At 34.9% G+C, this 19428-nt stretch overlaps 1 protein-coding gene and 1 pseudogene across 7 annotated transcripts in view; one reads left to right on the forward strand and one right to left on the reverse strand.

Annotated features, from left to right (window-relative positions):
- Positions 1-19428, forward strand: part of Nt5c2 (5'-nucleotidase, cytosolic II) — a 133858-nt gene that overhangs the window by 103450 nt on the left and 10980 nt on the right. For 4 of the 7 annotated variants that reach the window (XM_078016220.1, XM_078016181.1, XM_013362091.4 and 1 more), the window contains 4 exons: positions 10731-10848; positions 12376-12471; positions 18245-18336; positions 18470-18527. In XM_078016220.1, coding sequence (XP_077872346.1) covers positions 10731-10848; positions 12376-12471; positions 18245-18336; positions 18470-18527 — 364 coding nt within the window. Of the gene's footprint in view, positions 1-3244; positions 3305-6790; positions 6852-10730; positions 10849-12375; positions 12472-18244; positions 18337-18469; positions 18528-18728; positions 18833-19428 lie in introns of those variants that run through there. The other 3 variants (XM_078016314.1, XM_078016349.1, XM_078016390.1) reach the window with 3 other exon arrangements.
- Positions 1765-1946, reverse strand: LOC101969411 (small ribosomal subunit protein uS14 pseudogene; annotated as a pseudogene).

A 19428-nucleotide genomic window follows, 5' to 3' on the forward strand; every position in this document is an offset into this window, starting at 1 on the left:
TTATTGGAATGGACTCAATTCACTTGACATTTAAATGAACATTTTTGCATGATGTGTTTACTTGGACTATAGTCCGGGGAGCTTATCATGTTTCTGTCAGCAATTGTATATCCTCACCTAACTACTGGCATTAGAGGCATTTAGAGGAGTGAGAAAAACAATCTAAAGTAAGAAGTATTATGCAATATTGGTTTGTCACTATAGACATCTTAAGTCAGAACACTTTCCTCTTTCTCTCTTTAGTGGTAAAATACATATAATATAAAATTTATTAGTTTAAGCCATTCTCTTTTTTAAAATATTTTTTGGTTGCAGTTGGACACAATACCTTTATTTTATTTATTTATTTTTAGGTGGTGCTGAGGATCAAACCCAGCGCCTCACATGTGCTAGGCAAGTGCTCTACCGCGGAGCCACAACCTCAGCCCCTAAACCATTCTTTTTTTTTTTTAATTTTAGCCATTTTATTTATTTATTTATTTATTTTTATTTTGTTTTTAGTTTTCGGTGGTCACAATATCTTTGTCTGTATGTGGTGTATCAAACTCTGTATGTGGTGTATGTGGTATCTGTCTGTATGTGGTGTATGTGGTATCAAACTCGGGCCGCACGCATGCCAGGCAAGCGCGCTACCGCTTGAGCCACATCCCCTACCATTCTTAATTTTACAATTCAGTGGCATTAATAACATCCACAATGTTATGCAGTGCTCACTAGTGTCCATTTCCAGAATATCATCCCAGGCTGAACCACTTTACCCATTCATTAAGCATTAACTTCCCATTCCTTCCTCTCTTCCCAGCCTCTACTCTGCTTTCAGTTTCTGTGAATTTGCCTATTATAGATGTTTCATAAAAGTAGAATCATAAGTATTTATTTTTGTTTCTAGCTTATTTTTCTCAGTATGTTTTTAATATTGTATTGTATTATAATAATATTGCTAGACCATATTGTAGCTTGAATCAGAATTTCATTCCTTTTTTAAAAGGCTGAATAACTATTCTATTTGTTGTATATACTACTTTTTGTTTACCCATGCTTCTAATATTGGACATTTGGATTATTTCTAAATGCTCTGAAAATGGATTTATAAGTATCTGTTGAATTCTTGCTCTCAGTTCTTCTAGGTATATACCCAGGAATGGAATTGCTGGATCATGTAGTAATTCTTTTTTAAATTTTTGAGAAACCACCAAATTGTTTTGCACAGTGTTTATAACATTTTACATTTTCACCAGCAGTGCATGAGGGTTCTAATTTCTCCCACATCCTTGGCAACACTTGTTATTTTCTATTCCTTTTTTTTTTTTTTGTCATTTTGATGATGGGTATAAAATGGTATCTGTTGTGATTTTGATGTTTCCCTATGTCAGTCTTTTCATGTGCTTGTTGATCATTGTACATCTTGTACATTTGGAGAAATGTAAAAAAAATTTTTTTTAAAGTTTTTTGGAATTTTATGTACAAAGAGCTAGCATGTTCTCTTTTATTGGGTGGCTGTCTTGGGCAGTGCATTCAAGGAAGTTCACTTAGTGCAACTTTTTTTTTTGGTGGGAGGAGTACTGGTTATTGAATTCAGGGGCACTCAACCACTGAGCCACATCTCTAGCCTCTTCTTGTATTTTAGTTAGGGACAGAGTCTCACTGAGTTGCTTAGTGCCTTGCTTTTGCTGAGGCTGGCTTTGAACTGGCGATCTTCCTACCTTAGCCTCCCCAGCTGCTGAGATTACAGGCTTGTATTTCCTTCCCCCCCTACAGGCTCACTTAGTCTAACATAATGAAGCCTATATCCTTCTTGTGCTGACAGAAACACTGCTGGCCCATGTTGAGGCCATATTTCTGGATCAGACCCCTGGATCAGACTTCTGGTTTGAGCATAGGCTGCAAGAGAGAGAACCCTGGTGGAGTTTTCACCGGTGGCTCCAATAGAGCTGTTGGCAACCCATCTTGCTTTCAAGAGTGCAGCGAGGCAAAAGGGAAATGTCATTTTTGAATTGGGTTGATTGTTATTGCTGAGTTGTAGAGCCTCTTTAAACATTTTGGATATTGCCAGATGTGATGGTACATGCCTGTAATCCTGGCTATTTGGGAGACGGAGGGAGGAAATTCAAATTCAAAGCCAGATTGAGCAATTTAGTGAAACTCTGTCTCAAAATAAAATGTAAAAAGAGTTGGGAATGTAGTTCAGTGGTAGAGTACGTGCCTAACATGTTCAAGGCCCTGGGATTCCAATCTTTAGTGTACCATAAACAAACAAAAATTCTGGATATTAATCTCTTATATATGATTTGGAAATGTTTGTCATTATGTGGGTTGTCTTTTCACTCCATCTTTATAAAAAATAAATCCACCATATGTACAAGAAGTGCACTTCTTAATAAATAATGAAACTAGTTGCAATGTAAAGTTTTATGTTTGTGCTTCAACATTTCATTTTAAAGAAAGAATAGGGTGCCAGGCATGGTGGTACATCCCTGTAATCCCAGAGACTCAGAATGCTGAGACAAGAGAATCTTAATTTGTAGGGCAGCCTCAGCAATTTAGTGGAAAAAAAAAAAGAATAATTAGTGATATGTTAAATTAATATGGAATATTAACTAAATTGAACCTACTATGGATAGTGTGTAAATTGATTATATCTATTTAAAGTTCTTTGACAAAAATTTTTAAAGGAGTTTATTTGTTGAAAAGTTTGGTACAAACCAAGGAAGATAACTTTTCCAACAAAATGACCAGAGAAATTCTTGTCCTAAGTCATAGAACTTTTTTTATCTTAAAAAAAAAAAAAAAAAAAAAGTATTCAGGGGCTCGGGTTGTGGCTCAGCGGTAGAGCTCTCACCTAGTATGTGTGAGGCCCTGGGTTTGATCCTCAGCACCACATAAAAATAAATAAATAAAGATTTTTTTTTTTAAAGTATTCAAGTTATCTTTCCCACGACTTGGAAAATATAGAATTTGCATATTTTCCCATAGGCCTCCAAATAAATTGTCCATATGCAAGAAGTTTGCATGTAAGGGATGAAAATTCTTTGTATGATTTGAAATAAACACCCTTGACTATTATTTTAAGATTATACACTTATATTACATTAACATTACTTTTAGGCACTCCTATCATGTATTTAAGCCTGTACTTACTATTCAAGCTTTGATTTCCTTTATGTCAAGTCTATATCCCAGTTAAGGCTTTCATTAGTATTAAATTAATCTCTCTGAATTGCAATAATATGTGATTTGTTTCTAGATCATTAGGAAATTTAAAAGATTGCTTAATAAAACCCAATTCCATCTTCTCTGTTACATGGTAAGTGATAGAAATAATCAGTTACTAGTGTTTATTACTAGTGTTTGTGATTTTTACTTTCTATCACCAATCACAAAGCATTCAGATGTAAGCCAAATGTGTGTGTGTGTGTGTGTGTGTGTGTGTGTGTGTGTGTGTGTGTCTAAATGTCTTACGTTAGTTGCATTTAATAAGAGGAACCTTTTTTCTTCTTAGTGTCATGGTCTATTTTTAGTATTGCTAAACTTGTTTTCAAAATTGTTCTAACATAATAACTACCTTCAATTCATTATATCTTTTCTGCTTTCACGTTCTCTGAATATTTGCTTTATGTGTCCAACTGAGGAAAGGACATATGACAATGGAATCAAGCTCTGTTGCAAAAATTTAGGTTAAATCTTATGAATAAAACCTGCTAGGTCTGGGAACACTTCTAAAATCAAAAGGACCTTGTGATTCCATCACTCAGAACATTTTTTTAGGTTTTGATGGTCATGTGAAAAAACCAGGTCCCTATTTTACAATATTTTTGACATTGTAGGGGGGCCATATCAAGTGACTGCGTCAAGGTTTTTATTTTTCCTAAGTTTATTTTTTTTAATCTCCCCCTGCCCCTCAATCCTTCCTTGGGATGAATAGAACAACATTACCTAGGACACTTTGTGAATTTATTTCCACTTACGTTTCTAGTTCATTAAGTATCTAAGTTCTGTTTCATTCTTTAAGATTTTGAAGAAGATAATCAAAACATTTCAGTCAAGAGCTAGATGGGGTTGTGGCTCAGTGGTAGAACACTTACCTAGCATGTGTGAGGCACTGGGTTCGATTCTCAGCACTGCATATAAATAAATGAATAAAATAAAGATCCATGAACATCTTTAAAAAAATTTAGATAACTTATGTGGAAGTATCTGACCTAAAATATATGTTAGGTTGGCCGATGGACCCAACTCAGACCATAGGATATAAAAGAATATATGTTTGTTTACTTAATTGGGTCATTATTTTAAAATTGGAGATTATAGGTTAAAAAAAAGAAAACTAGCTTGGCTCTTTTCATACAGTTGGCAATATTTGGCTGTCATTCTCACAGTTCCCTGTTCCCTCAGCTACAGTTGAGTAGCTACTTCTTTCTTCAGGTAAAATGTGCATCCTTACTTAGCCCATTTCACACAGCAGTTCATTTGGTTGACTCTGATGCAGTTTGGAACATGTTAGATGAATCTGAATCTCAGAAAGTTTATTAGGTAAATTTTATAGTACCTTGAGATGTACTGGTCATTAAAATGAGTTATCTGTATTAGCCTGAATAAATCTTACAGGTTTTAAGGACTGATTTCCTAGACTGAGTTAATTGGCCCCTTTTCCTTCTCTCTATATCTTCTTAGTTATGTTACTGATCTTCTAAAACTTATAAAATATGTAATTGTATATCCCTGTAATACAACATGAGCTGTATGTTTCTTCAGGCTAAGGACCATGAGCTATTTTGTTTCTTGTTAAAAGTAGCTAGTACCTGGTACACAGATGTTTGTTATGTATACAAATGTTTGTTAAATTCCTCTAACTTTAGAATTGGCATTTGAGTGCCATAATTGGTTTTATTTTTGAAAAAAAAAAAGTATTAGCTATATTTATTCTTTTATTACAAGCAACCTTGTTTAAACAGGATTTTTTAAAAAGCAATTATCTCAAAAATTTTTACTTTTTCAGTCTTAAATTGAAAACTACTGAAAATGCAAGGCCTAATAAGTACAGATTCTTAGAGGAGAAATTTTCGAGCTAGGTAATTTTTTCCTTTTATTAAAATAAACATTCTAATAATATTCTTATTATTTTTAAACAATTTTTTTAGCTACCATTTAATTTTGTCTTTGTAAGAACTGAAATATTGGCAGTCTCTCAAACTCCGCTTACTTATTTACGTATCTAATCATTTGGGAACTTTTTTTTTTTTTTTTTTAATCTTTTTTATAGTTGTAGATGGGCAGCATGCCTTTATTTTTTAATGTGGTACTGAGGATCAAACCCAGTGCCTCACACATGCTAGGCAAGTGCTCTGCCACTGAGCTACAGCCCCAGCCCTTGGGACTTATTTTACATTACTGAAAGTGTTATATGGTATATAGGTTTTTTATTTTAAATAAATAAAATTGAGATAATCTTAAACTTTAATAAATCTTTTTTAGATCATTTGTGATCTTTTGCCTTTCTCTGTTTTTGTTTTAAGGATTTTCACATGGTTTTAAAAAATGGAAAAAGTTCTCTGGTGCCTGTTTATATGATAATTGGAAAGATTTTATTTAACATTTTCTCAGTGGAAAAAATGTGTTTTATTACCTTTTCTAGTTATAATAGCAGAGAACCAACATTGTATATCCTAATTACTAGAAAGTGCTGATAATTTTTAGACTTAAAGCATGAAAGCATATGACTGTGGGTAGTTAGATTGGGATTTGTTTTATAAAGGGACTATTAATTGTGGTTTCTTCCAATTGTAGTGTTTTCAGAACTTTTAGGCATTACATTTGACCATTTCTACCTTTCTATTGAGTAACCCCTCACACACCTCCCAGGAGTTGGAGGAATCCAACCACATGTTTTTAAAATGTAAATGTCTCTGGGGAAAATGACTCCCTATAAAGGTATCTTTAAAGTTTCAATATATTTAAAAAAATTTTTTAAATTGTTAGTAGAGATGCTGAGAATTGAACCCAATGAATGCCTCACACATGCTAGGCAAGCATTCTACCACTGAGCTACAACTCTAGCCCCTAAAGTATCAATATATTTAAAGGATTATATATGTATCTTCAGCTCAGTATTTTTACTAGACTAGGTAATTTCCTGGACCTTTATAAAGATTATTGTAATAACATTTACTGAGGACAAATATCCACTGACAGAATAAAAAAAACTTTTCCCCTTCTTCCATTCCATGTCTAGACATCTGCAGCATGCAGTCGGTTCTAGTCCATATCAAGATGACAGATTTAGGTGTTAGAAGGTAGAGAAGTTGGTATAGGTAGACTCAACTTAAATGGGTACTTGAAAGCAAGATGGTACTGCTTTGGTTTGTTTTTGTATCCTTAATTTAATCTCTCTCTAGACATTGTTCAATTTTAAACACCATTTACCAGCTGCATTTGTTTTCTATTCTACTAACCTGAAATGTGCTAGAGAAAATAATCTAAGACAAATGGATTTATTTTTCTGTTTTCTTTTGGCTTAATATGTCAGGATCAGAATTGGCTTGTATTTCCAGACTTAGGGTGCCAGAAAAAGAAATAATACACACTGCTTAGGCTTATCTTCAAAACTCTTATTGGCAAATTAGCTTAATTTTAGTGATGATCAGAGGCTTCTAAATTGGAGGTCAGTGGTAACTCCAATAAATACCAATTTCCAAATGGTGTCTCTCTGTTCCAGCCCATCACAACAGTTTTAAAACCAGCTTTTGTTTTTGTTTTTGTTTTGTTTTGTTGCTTTGTTTTGTTTTTTTAACAGGAGAGCCAGTGTAACTCCTTCAAGACTGGAGTGACACACACTGCATCTGCATCTGCCTCATGTGAGTTCTCATTTTGGCAGCAGCACTCTGCTAGGCTGGAACCTCTGTAGAGGTTTGCCCTTTATTTTTCTGAAATCTATAAATTACTACACAGTATATCTTGGTGGCAAAGGTAAAAAATGCATGAGAATTCCAAATTTCCCCGAAGGAAGTTTCTGCTCATTCTGTAGATTCTTTTTTGTGTGAGCTGCATCTACTCAGAACAAAGCCTACAACTTTCACCCCCACAACACAGTTATTTTTGAAGAGCTGTTTTTTGTTTTTGCTTTTTTCTCCCTTGCAGATTATGGAGTAAAGAGTATCTTTAAATGCTCTCAGTAGCTTCAACTTTCAAAGCTTTGGTTGTTCTCTTTATAGTCTAGTTACGTAACCTGAGAACACTCTGTGCTGTCCTAGTGGCTGAAGCAGTCCTCTTTTTTGGACTCTGGCCCTTAAAACAATTTCTTTCTTTGTCTTTGGATATTGAGTAAGTTGGGGGTAGCCCCGAAGACCATCTTAGAGAATAAATAAGCAGTTAATGTGCAAGGTTATATTTACCCTGAAGTTTCAGGGTAGGTTTTGGAACCACAGAAGGTTGAACTTAAAACTCTGCATCATTTACTTGCCACCGTTTTGTAAGAAATTAAAATTAGAGCCTTTGTACAAACTGTAGAGAGGCATAGAGCTCCACAGTCTGAGGTGATAGATACAGTTGCCTGCAAATGGAGACTGGCTTTGAAGGGTCTGGTTAATCAGAAAAAGAGTTCTGCTTTTTAATCTTTACTTTTTTAAGGAATGGTGGTACTCTTTAAGCTTCAGGAATTTTTATCAACAGATCAGAAGAAAAAAATATTTACTCCCAAGGGAAAACAGAATAGAACATATAAATTCATGCCCTGAAAAGCTTCAGTTCTGCTTCTGAAGTAGAGGTTGTATTTTGTACAGCCATCAGATGATTCAATAACCCAGAGTTTGTATTACTGAATTGGTTATCCAGTAAGCTTATGAGAAAATATCTGAACTTTTGTGGTCTTACAGCTTAATAAAAAAGATGGTGTTATGAAAATGGAACTTGGACTTTAAGAGATTGATTCCCACCTGAAACTAGATCACTTTATTTTGGACCAGTTGAAAGAAATTGAAGTAGCATATTTCAGCATCCAAGCTTAAAGTTTGATGGTTATGAAATGTATAAATTCATAGCAGTGGTTGTATTCCCCACCAGAGAGAGTTTGGGATGAAACTCAGAAATCTAAATTCTGATGAGTGCTGTTTGTACTTGGCAGTGTAACTTCAGGTTAGCAGACAGGGAGAATATATCCTGTTTCTGGGAAGTACCCTGAACTCATTGAGGGAAAGGAAATTTTGAAAGCACTTATTTCTAGGTTGAACTTCTAGAAAGTCACCTCAGTTGAACACTTGGATATTCTGCCCTGTGAATAAATGCAGTGTGGCAAATAAATATATAGTGTATTTTCTTATACACTAGAAAAATGAGGAATTGAGATTTTTTTCCCCTGTATTTTTTCTCACTAAAAAATTCTCAGTAAATTAATTTGAACTCTTCAGTCCAAATTGTCTCATACACATAGTTTAAAATCCCAGATTACTCCATCACTCCATAATGACTAACTAGGGAAAATTGGTGATTTAGAGGTGAGCTTATATGAGGGTGGTTATGATTTATTTTTCATTCTCCATTCTTAATACCACAAATTATCCTCCTGAAAAACTAATAGAAAACATTTTGTACCAATTAATGTTGGTAGGTTACCCAAATTATTTATCTGTACAGGAATTTTATGTCATTAACTATTGTTTGAAATAACTGGGGCTTTGGTTAGGAAGAAGCAATTTTTGTTTTATGGTAATTTTGTTCAAGTGGGGACAACTGGCAATCGGTGGGAGACATGGCAGGGAAAGCCAGGTGAGAAATGTTAGTTTATATTTTCAGCCTAACTCAAATTTACATCATTGGGTAGCAGGCCTTACTGGGTCATCAGCTTTTACTCTGTTAACATTTTTGTACATGTAGCACTTCTTTTACTGCAGTATGTGTCGTACAGATTCAGGAATTCCACACATGAGGTTTTAAGGTGTGTGTATGTGTGTGTATGTTTATGTTGGGAGGGAGGGTGGAATGGGCTATAAAGCAGGAGTTGAGGGGGAAATAAATAAAACCAGCTTTGAAAATGTTATCTAGAGTTATTGGCATTGGATTACTATTACCCCCAAAACAACAAAAAGAAAAAATATGACTTCTTTTAGTGTTGTTCTGATGAGATGAAATGCAAGGATCTCTAGAAGCACCTTAGAATTTTTCTTTTAATCTGACAATGTTTATTAAAGGATTTTAAAAGACCAGCTTGCTTTTTTTAAAATTTCAATTTAAAAAACAGATAACTACATCAATATGTTACAAGTTTTAAAGGTACAGAGCATACACGGAGCTCTCCTTCCTTACCTTGTAACATTGCCAATCACTTCCCTTTTTTGGAGACAAGTAGCATTACCAGCTTCTTATATAGTTCTGAAAATATTCTAAAGATTACTTTTAGAAAGGGAAAGTTGAACTGTACTCACTAAAATATTAACACTAATTTGAACAGGCAAACTAATTGCAATGAAAAATCAGTTTGATCCACATCATGTACAACTACAAGAATGGGATCCTAATTGGAATGTGTTGCTCTCCATGTATGTATAAAATGTCAAAATATACCCTACTATCATGTATATCTAAAAGTATCAAATAAAAAAATCAGTTTGAGCTATAGGCTAAGCAGATATTAATAATAGATGGAAGAACTATAATAATATAATAATTGCTGCATTATTGTGAGACTGCAAAAATAGGGTGGATAGGGTGGATAATTGTTTAATTGCCATATTTGGCATTAAACAAATTAAGCAGGTCTTTATTTTATTTTCAGTGCCGCTTACCTATTTCTAGAGACTGATGGAATATTAGTAACCTAAATATTTCATTTGGGAGAAGCCTATTTAAAGGAGCAACATTTTCTTTATGGTGAACTACAGTGATAATTCTAAAAAGTTTTTTCATTGTGGAAAATTTCAGACATATACAGTAGTAGAGAGAAATCTCTATAATCTGAAATCCATGCTTTTTTAGCAGATAAAGATATATATATATATATATATATTTTTAACACATACTTGCATGTATCCACCCTGCCATAATCATGTCTAATAAAAGAAGTCATGATTCTTTAATATCTAATTCCCAGTTCATATGGATTTCCCTGTTGTCTCAGGCATGTCTTTTTCTGGTTGGTTTGTATTAATTCTTTATAAAATGCAATTTTGAAGCCTATAACATTGTTAGAGCTGACAAAACACAAGTTAATCTGACAAGTAGAACAGATATATTGATTAAAGGAGTATAAAGCAAATATTAAACCAAATAGGAATTTAATAAATAAACTTAAAAAATAGCTCATTTTGAAGATTCCTACGTCAACTATGAACATCACTGAAGCCTTTAACAAACCCAGACTTCTCTTATCTACTTTTCTGTTTACTTATTTTCTTACAGTTAATATCACAGCTATATTCTTTTTGCCTTTAGATTGTGAGAGTGAAAGAGTAGATAAAAGAAAAAAAAATGTTTAGGTTTCCTGAGAATGAAGGAACTATTTTGAAATGTTTGATACTTCTTTTAACTGCTGCTCCTGATATAATATGAATGATTTCTACAGATTAATAATTGAATTCTCTTAATTAATGGGGGCTGTGCAGAACATAGAATTTGAGGGGGAAAAAACGAAATGGCAGACTGAGGAGGAAGGAAGAATTAGGAAAGAGTAGAAACACACTTGTTTGCCTTCTTTTAATGGGCTATTCTTTATGCTGACTAATAAGAACCTCCTCTTTGTGCAGTATACAAGTCCCCGGAGTATGAATCCCTTGGCTTTGAGCTTACTGTGGAGAGATTAGTTTCTATTGGCTACCCCCAGGAGCTGCTCAGCTTTGCTTATGATTCTACATTCCCTACCAGGTAATTTTTCAAGATATTTTTATCTTAAGACCACTTCCTCTATCCCTCAAATTAGTAATTCCAAATTTATCCCTGACTAAAAGAATACATCACATAATACCTTGTTGTTTGGGGTTGGTATTCTAGAATTACCACAAACCTTTCATATATACTATATCTTCTGTGTTCTTGAATTGAACTCGGTTTATTGCTGTTGAAGATGACCTACAAAGGGATGTGAGAAAACACCTGATGGTGCTTGGCGCAGTGGTGCATGCCTGTAATTCCAGTGATGTGGGAAGCAGAAGCAGGAGGCTTAGAAGATCGAGGCCAGCTTCAGTAACTTAGTGAGAGTTGGTCTCAAAATATAAAAAACACTGTGAATGTAATTCCGTGGTAAAGCGCCCAGGTTCAATCTCTAGTACCAGAATCAATATCCTGATGGGCAGCATCACAGATGGTCCTATCTGTCCTACCTTTGGCTTTTAGAGAGCAGTTATGTGTTTTACTAATACAATTACTGGATACTTAGAGCCACCTTAGACAGTTTGCATTTCTGGATTTGATAGGGAAGATTTAGGGTTAAACTGGGTGTTGTAAGGCATGCCCATAATCTCAGTGATTTGAGAGGCTAAGGCAGCAGAATTGCAAGTTTGAGGCCTGCCTGAGCAATTTAGCAAAACCACATTTCCAAATAAAATATAGAAAAAAAGGGCTGGGGATGTAGCTTAGGTGTAGAGTGCTTGGCTAGTATGTTTAAGACTCCAGGATCAATCCCCAGTATTCCCAGTACTGCCCCCTTCCCCCCAAAATTAAAATTACAGAAGATGATATTGCCAGGTGTGGTAGTACACACCTGTAATTTCAGTGGCTCCAGAGACTGAGGCAGGAGGATCACAGGTTCAAAACCAGCTCAGCAACTAAGTGAGACACTGTCTCAAAATAAAAACTGAAAAGGGCTTGGGAGGTATTCAGTGATTAATTCCCAGTTTGCACCCCTCAAAAAAGAAAGATGATATTTATTTGAAATACCATGATATATATCTCACAGTGTCAAAAAGAGAAATATCAGGGCTGGAGTTGTGGCTCAGTGGCAGAGCACTCGCCTAGCATGTGGGAGATCTTCAGCACCACATAAAAATAAATAAACAAAATAAAGCTATTGTGTCCAACTACAATTAAAAAATAATTTTTTTTTAAAGAGAGAAATATAGGGCAGCTCACTTATCCCAGGAAATGGAAAGACTATTTTAGAATGATATCAGTTGTATTGGTAGAAATTATAGTTTATACTATTTGATTAAGCCCTTATTCATAATAGAAAACATTTATGATTACTTATCTGGAATAAATATTTGTAATTGCTCTGGGATTTATTTTAAAGATTTTATTTACATACTTTAGCCTCTAAGGTTATATTTTAGAATACACCTAAGTCGCTACAAAGCTTGAGTTAGAGGAGGTTGGCTTGTGGTGATTGAGTAGTAATATATAAAATTATTGTACATATTACTTTGTATTATCAATGATGCCATTATTTTCACATAGAGGACTTGTCTTTGACACATTATATGGAAATCTTTTGAAAGTCGATGCCTATGGAAACCTCTTGGTTTGTGCACATGGATTTAACTTCATAAGAGGGTAAGTACAAAGAATGTTCAGTCTCTTTCTAGAGTTTGTTTTTTCTATAGTCAAACAATATGAAAATGACATTGTCTTTCCAGATGAGATGTACTTTCCTATTTATTTTAAAGAATTATTCCTGGACCGGGGATGTAGCTCAATGATAAAGCACTTTTGCCTACCATGTGTGAGACCTCAGATTCAATCCCTAGCATGGAGGATCATAAGTTCAAAGCCAGCCTAGCAACTTAGCTAGGTTCTAAGCAATTTAGCCAGACCCTGTCTCAAAATAAAAAATACGAAAAGCAGGGGAATGGGCTGGGGATGTGGCTCAGTGGTTAAACTATAAAGATTTTTAAAAGCTAATACATTGTTTTTTTAATGTTCTAATTAATAGCTTCAGATATTCATACAGTTAAAAAAATTTTTTTAAACATAGGGATAAAAATGAATATAAGGAGGATGGAGTTGTGGCTCAGCAGTAGAGGGCTCACTTAGCACATGCGAGACCCTAGGTTCATCCTTAGCACCATATAAAAATAAATAAAACAAAGGTATTGTGTCCAACTACAGCTAAAAAATAAATATTAAAAAAAAATGAATACAAGAAAAGCTGGGCATAGTGGTGTGTGCCTATATTTCCATCTACATAGGAGGCTGAGATAGAAGGGTCCTTGAGCTCAGACAAGTTTCAAGGTTAACTCTGTTGATCCAGGTATAGTGGCGCACACCCCAGATTCTGGAAGGCTAAGGAGGATCATAAGTTTGAGGGCAGCCTGGGCCAATTTGGTCAGACCCTGTCTTAAAATAAAAATACAAGGGGGTTGAGGATATAACTCAATAGTGGAGCACTTGCCTGGCATGCATGAAGCCCTGGCTTTAATCCATAGTAGTACTGTAAAAAGAAGAAGGAAAAAAGCTTTACTGGATACTATATAACTAAAATTCACTTACTTTAAACAAAATATAATTTGCATCTACATTTATTACCCAACTCAAAAAAAAGAGGGAGTAATAATATATAAAACAAGGATAAACTTTATTTTCATAATCAGGATATTATGTCACTAATTTGAGTTTCCAACCTGAAAAATAGCAGATAAAAACATTTGGTGTATACAATTTTTTTAGTGAAATCAATTTTTTCTTAAAAAAAAAATCACAATATCACAATTTGACAACAGCTAGAATTATGACTTTGTGTTTTCTCTATTTACTGCTTGACACAGTATTTACATACTGACACAGTATGACAGAACAGCAACTTCTATTTTTATTTATCTATTTATTTTGGAGTACTAAGGATTGAACCCAGGGCTGGGATGTGGCTCAAGCGGTAGCGCGCTCGCCTAGCATGCGTGCGGCCCGGGTTCGATCCTCAGCAGCACCACATACCAACAAAGATGTTGTGTCCGCCGAGAACTAAGAAAAAATAAATAAATAAATGTTAAAATTCTCTCTCTCTCTGTCCCCCTCTCTCACTTTCTCTTTAAAAAAAAAAAGGATTGAACCCAGGGCATTGCACATGCAAGGCAAGTACTCTGTCATTGAACTACATCCCCAGACCTTTTCCATTTTATTTTGAGACAGGATCTCCCTAAGTTACACAGACTGGTCTTTAGCTTTTGATCCTGTTGTCTTCACAGGTGTGTGCCACTTCACCTGGCTGTTATTCATTCTTGACAGCAGAGTTGTAAATAGAAAGACAATGTCTTTTGGCAAATACCTTTTGTGGTAAGAGGAAGGAGGTAACTGAGTGCCTCTTCTCACAAAAGGTACTTGCCAGAAGACATTGTACCAAACTTTTTAAATCGTAAGTCATAGTAGTGACCCACTTAGAATTTGACCATCTGATAAAATACTCTTCAGGTATTATTGACATTACATATGCTCAGAGATGTCCCATATAATACGTACTGAGAACAGTGTGAAGTAAACGTCCACCTTGACCTATCTGGGCAGGCCAGAAAGGTTATATCCACTGTCCTTTCATTGGGTTTTTCAACATCCACAAATATCAAGAAGCAGGATTTAAACATAAAATGACTACATGTAGTACTAGTAACCTAAGCTCTTTTATTTACAAATGTTGTCATTTTTATTCAGAATACCAATGAGGATGAACCAGTTTTCAAATGTCTGAAAAGGAATTTTTGTATTAATGGAGGGGTAGATGGAGAAGAAAAGCAGTTCATTAATTTAGCTTTTCAGTCACATTTACTAATTCAAGATTCACAACCACCTACCTCTCTTCCTCAGTAAAGTTTCCAAGTAGCTCCTCTTGAAACATATTTAATGGTGTATCAAAAACTTGTAATTTATGAGTAAATGCAGAATCATTCAAACAACACACTACAGTTCTTTGAGTCAAAAGGGAAAGTCCTTGGAAAGGAGAAACAAGATGGATAAAATGGGAGAAATGGTTATTGATGGACAGGGCCAAAAAAAGTCAGGGCTTCATCTGGCATCACATGTTTTGCTAATAATTTGGAAATTAATTTTTCAGAAAATTAAGTTATTTTTTAAAAATATTTTTTAGTTGTTGATGGATCTTTATTTTATTTGCTTATATATATGTGTTCTGGGAATTGAACGCAGTGCCTCATACGTACGAAACAAGCGCTCTACCACAGAGCTCCAACTCCAGCCCCAAAAAAGCTGTTATTTTGTGGGTCAGAGAAAGTTAGCAGTATTCTGCACTAAATTATTTTCTTCCTACTCTGAGTGCACTGTCCTACTTTTATGGTGTATTATCTCTCCCTGAGTTGATTTTTTAATTTTAAATACATATAAGCATGATTTGATATTTAAACAAAATATAATTTCTAACTGCATATATGTCAATTTGGGTAGTAACTGCCTAATAAATGTTAACTATCTCTATAGAGGAATTGCTCTTTACTGATGGAACAGTATATTACACTTAAGAAAACAATGTCATCTTACTAAACTTCACTGAGGAATATGTATTGTTATTCCCTTCCCTCTTATTTTTCATTACATAAAATTTGGAAGACTAGAGGATGAGGTATTCTCCAAAGTTATTTTTTATTAGGACCTCTTATTTCAGAAGGATGACTAAGAGGAAACTAAGACAGGATGATAATAAGATTTTATATGCCTAACTGGAATTTATGCCATTTGCAGTTAACAAATTGAAGCAGAAATTTACCCAAGTCACTGTGTTAACTTTGATTTCTTTTTTTTTTTTTAAAGAGCGAGCGCGCTACTGCTTGAGCCACATCCCCAGCCCTCTTTTTTTTTTAAAGAGAGAGAGAGAGAGAGACAGAGAGAGAGAGAATTTTAATATTTATTTTTTAGTTATCGGCGGACACAACATCTTTGTTTGTATGTGGTGCTGAGGATCGAACCCGGGCCGCATGCATGCCAGGCGAGCGCGGTACTGCTTGAGCCACATCCCCGGCCCCAACTTTGATTTCTTTTATTTAGATTTGTTAATTTTCATATATTCACTGAGAACTATAATTAATTAATTAATTAATCTATCTATTTATTTATTTATTTGGGTACCAGGGATTGAACTAAGGGTACTTGACCACTGAGCCACATCCCCAGCCCTATTTTGTATTTTATTCAGAGACAGGGTCTCATTTAGTCATTGAGTGCCTTGCTTTTGCTGAGGCTGGCTTTGAACTTGCAATCCTCCTACCTCAGCCTCCTGGGCTGCTGGGGTTACAGGTGTGTCACACCACATCTGGCTTGAGAATTTTACATCTTCATATTTTAGTCTTTGTCTGTTTTAGCTTTTCTGAAATATTTTTTATTAATATTGTTCCCTTCTTTTTCTTGAAGTGTTTCATTTCACTCACAAGCTTCTTGTGCATATTTAACTTAATTTCTCTTTCACTGACTTTTTCTTTACACCTTAAATATCCTCCATGGTTCCAATTTCAGTTTCTTTATTAGTTTTCATGATTTCATCTATTACCGGTGTATATATGATTCCATTTATCTTTCAGATTTGACTCTTTGTTTTAAAATCTTGATCTTTGTTTCTGATTGCCTACTATGAATCTTTTTTACTTCAAGCTTAGTATAGCCAAAATAGAACTACTTTTATGTCCACTTCTTATCCAGATATTTTTTTCTTTTTCTTTTTCTTTTTTTTTTTTTTTTTTGTAGTACTGGGAATTAAACCTAGAGCCATTTTATTAGCAGTTCCAATCACTTCTCAAGAGATACCTAAGCATAATTGTCATTATTTTTTACTCTTAGGTCTCTCATTTACCACACCCATACAGTTGCCTGGTCTTACTCATTTCCTCAGCAGTCTCTCAAAATGCATTTATTCCTTTATTTTCCTCTGATAGCATGCTAGGATAGGCTCTACTTAGTCTCATGACTACTGCATTAACCACCTAACTGATTTTCTGTTACTTTCTATAGTTGGTTTTTGCTGCATAATAAATTATTCCCAAACTTGGTGACTTAAAATAATGACTATTTGGGGGCTAGGGTGGTGGCCCAGTAGTAGAGTGCCTGCCTAGCATGTGTGGGGCACTAGGTTCGATTCTCAGCACTGCATATAAATAAATAAAATAAAGTTTCATTAGCAACTTAAAAAAATAGTGACTATTTTATTTAGCTCTAAATTATGAAAGTCAGCTGTGCAATTCTAGGATTGTTCAGCTGATATCTCTGGGCTGTTTCTTATGTCTGTGGTCAGCTGGTGGATCAGCTGGCAGCTGATCTAGAATAGCCTCACTCGAATGTCTGGCAACTGGCAGGCCTTGGCTGTGTTCCTCTTTTCTTCATGTATTCTTTTATCTCCTAGTGGACCATTTCACTATTATTCACATAGTAGTCTCAGGGTTCCATGTGCAGCAGGAGAGGGCAAGCCATTGTGCACAGTGTCTTCCAATTTTGCTTAGATCCCATTTGCTGCTGTTTACACCTATGTTTAAGGATGAAGAAATAGACTGAAGTTCTAATGGGAGAAACCATAAAGTTGCATTGCAAAGTGTTGGGAAGAATTTTGGGCCATTTATTGCATTTTCTTTCTGCACTTTATTTCAAAACTGACACCAATTTAATCTTCTTAAAATTTAATTCTGATGAGTTGAATCCCTTTGTGTAAAAACTGTTAAGTAATACTGTCTTATTCCTGAATGAAGTGTAAGAACAGTGGCATAATCTGCCTCAGCCCATCTTTCTGGCTGTTTTTTTTTTTTTTCCCTTTGCTTCACTACCTGTACTAAAATTGGACTTGTTTCTCAGCTGGTCCTCTTAGCTTTTAAGGCTTTTAAGGCTTAGCTTATATGTCACCTCTTTCATGAATCCTAGATTTTCCTATCCTTCTCTCATTTGCTTCTCTCTACCCCTTGAGTTGAAATTATTTCCCCTTCTTCAGTTTTCTTACAGCTCTTTGCAGCTTTCTTGTAGTAGTTGTGATTTTTTTTTTTTAAATCTTATTATACTTAAATGTAATGTGTATGTTTCTCCCTCCCAGACTGAGAACTCTTTAAGGCTAGAACCTGAGCTTGTTCATCTTCTAGTTACCCATGTTTAATATTTGGAACCCTGTGTTGTACATAACCATCAAAATATTTGAATGAATTATTCTTTTTTTTTTTTAGTTGTAAATGAACACAATACTTTTCTCTATTTGTTTTTATGTGGTGCTGAGGATCAAACCCAGTGCCTCACATGTACTAGGCAAGTGCTCTACCACTAAGCCACAACCCCAGCCCCTAGAATGAATTTTTGAATAATGAATATTCTCCAGTCATGTTAATGTTTTGAATGTCAATTTTTAAAATTTTTCTTTCAGGCCAGAAACTAGAGAGCAGTATCCAAATAAATTTATTCAACGAGATGACACTGAAAGATTTTACATTCTGAACACACTATTCAATCTACCAGGTAGACTCATTCTATGCTTATATATTGGTACTTTCCCTTCTTTCCATAATCATTTGTCTTTGCTCAAAGGAGATAATAAAATGTGTGAATTATTTCACTTATAGCTTATGAATATCTATTCTTCATTTTTCAGAGACCTACCTGTTGGCCTGCCTAGTAGATTTTTTTACTAATTGTCCCAGATATACCAGGTGTGTATATGCTACAATTTTCTTTTTCTAGTTGATTTTTAAAATTAATGTACAGGGTTTTAGAGAACTGGCCATTGTAGGTCTTTTCTGCTTTTCTAAAGTGAATTTAGTGCTAGTGAGAGATGCCACATTACCAGCCTGGAGATGGGACAGCACCAGCAGCTCCATGCAGGCTCTCACCTCCCACACGGCCCCTCTCCTTGCCAGTGTGCTGCAGCCATGTTTGGAAGGGACCACTTCTGATTGGCTTCTCCTGGGAATGAAGACGGCCAGCAGAGGTGCTAATTGTGACAACTGAGTGGGAGGTTTGTGTGATGATTATCTGTCCAAGCAGAATTACACTAAAACCCCCCGACTCATTTCACAGCAGCTACCCAGGAGCCATTCAGGGATGGTAATTTAGTTTCATTCCCAGGCCCAGCAAGATTTCATTGAGGAATAAATACTGCTTATTTTCCCTGAAGCAATTTTTTGCTTAAGTCTTGAATAAATTATCCTCTATTTTTATAGGGAATTGGATAGCTTTTGCTGAAGTTGTAGCCATGTATGTCAGAGTTTGCTAACTTCTTATGTTAGTCCTTACCCACTTCAAGACACTAAATTTGGTGGAAGGCTGAGTCACTAAGAAAATGGACATTATCTTTATGCCTAGGGACAATGTCAGAAAGAAGTCAGGGTAGAAAGAACCTAAATGACCAATTGTACATTTTAGATGTTTCTTCAGTGAGAACCTGTTTCTAAAAAGTTATGAATAAAAACTTAAAAATCAGATACCTGATATTTTATTACTTTGACCTTTTAGCTTCCATTCTATATATTATTCTATCACTTTGTATTTGTTCAGAGTTATTGTATTCCATTGAACATATGGCAATTTCTGGTGGTCAAAAATGGATTTTTA

Source organism: Ictidomys tridecemlineatus, chromosome 1 (assembly GCF_052094955.1).
Source record: "Ictidomys tridecemlineatus isolate mIctTri1 chromosome 1, mIctTri1.hap1, whole genome shotgun sequence".
In the NCBI taxonomy this organism is placed as follows: Eukaryota; Metazoa; Chordata; class Mammalia; order Rodentia; family Sciuridae; genus Ictidomys; species Ictidomys tridecemlineatus.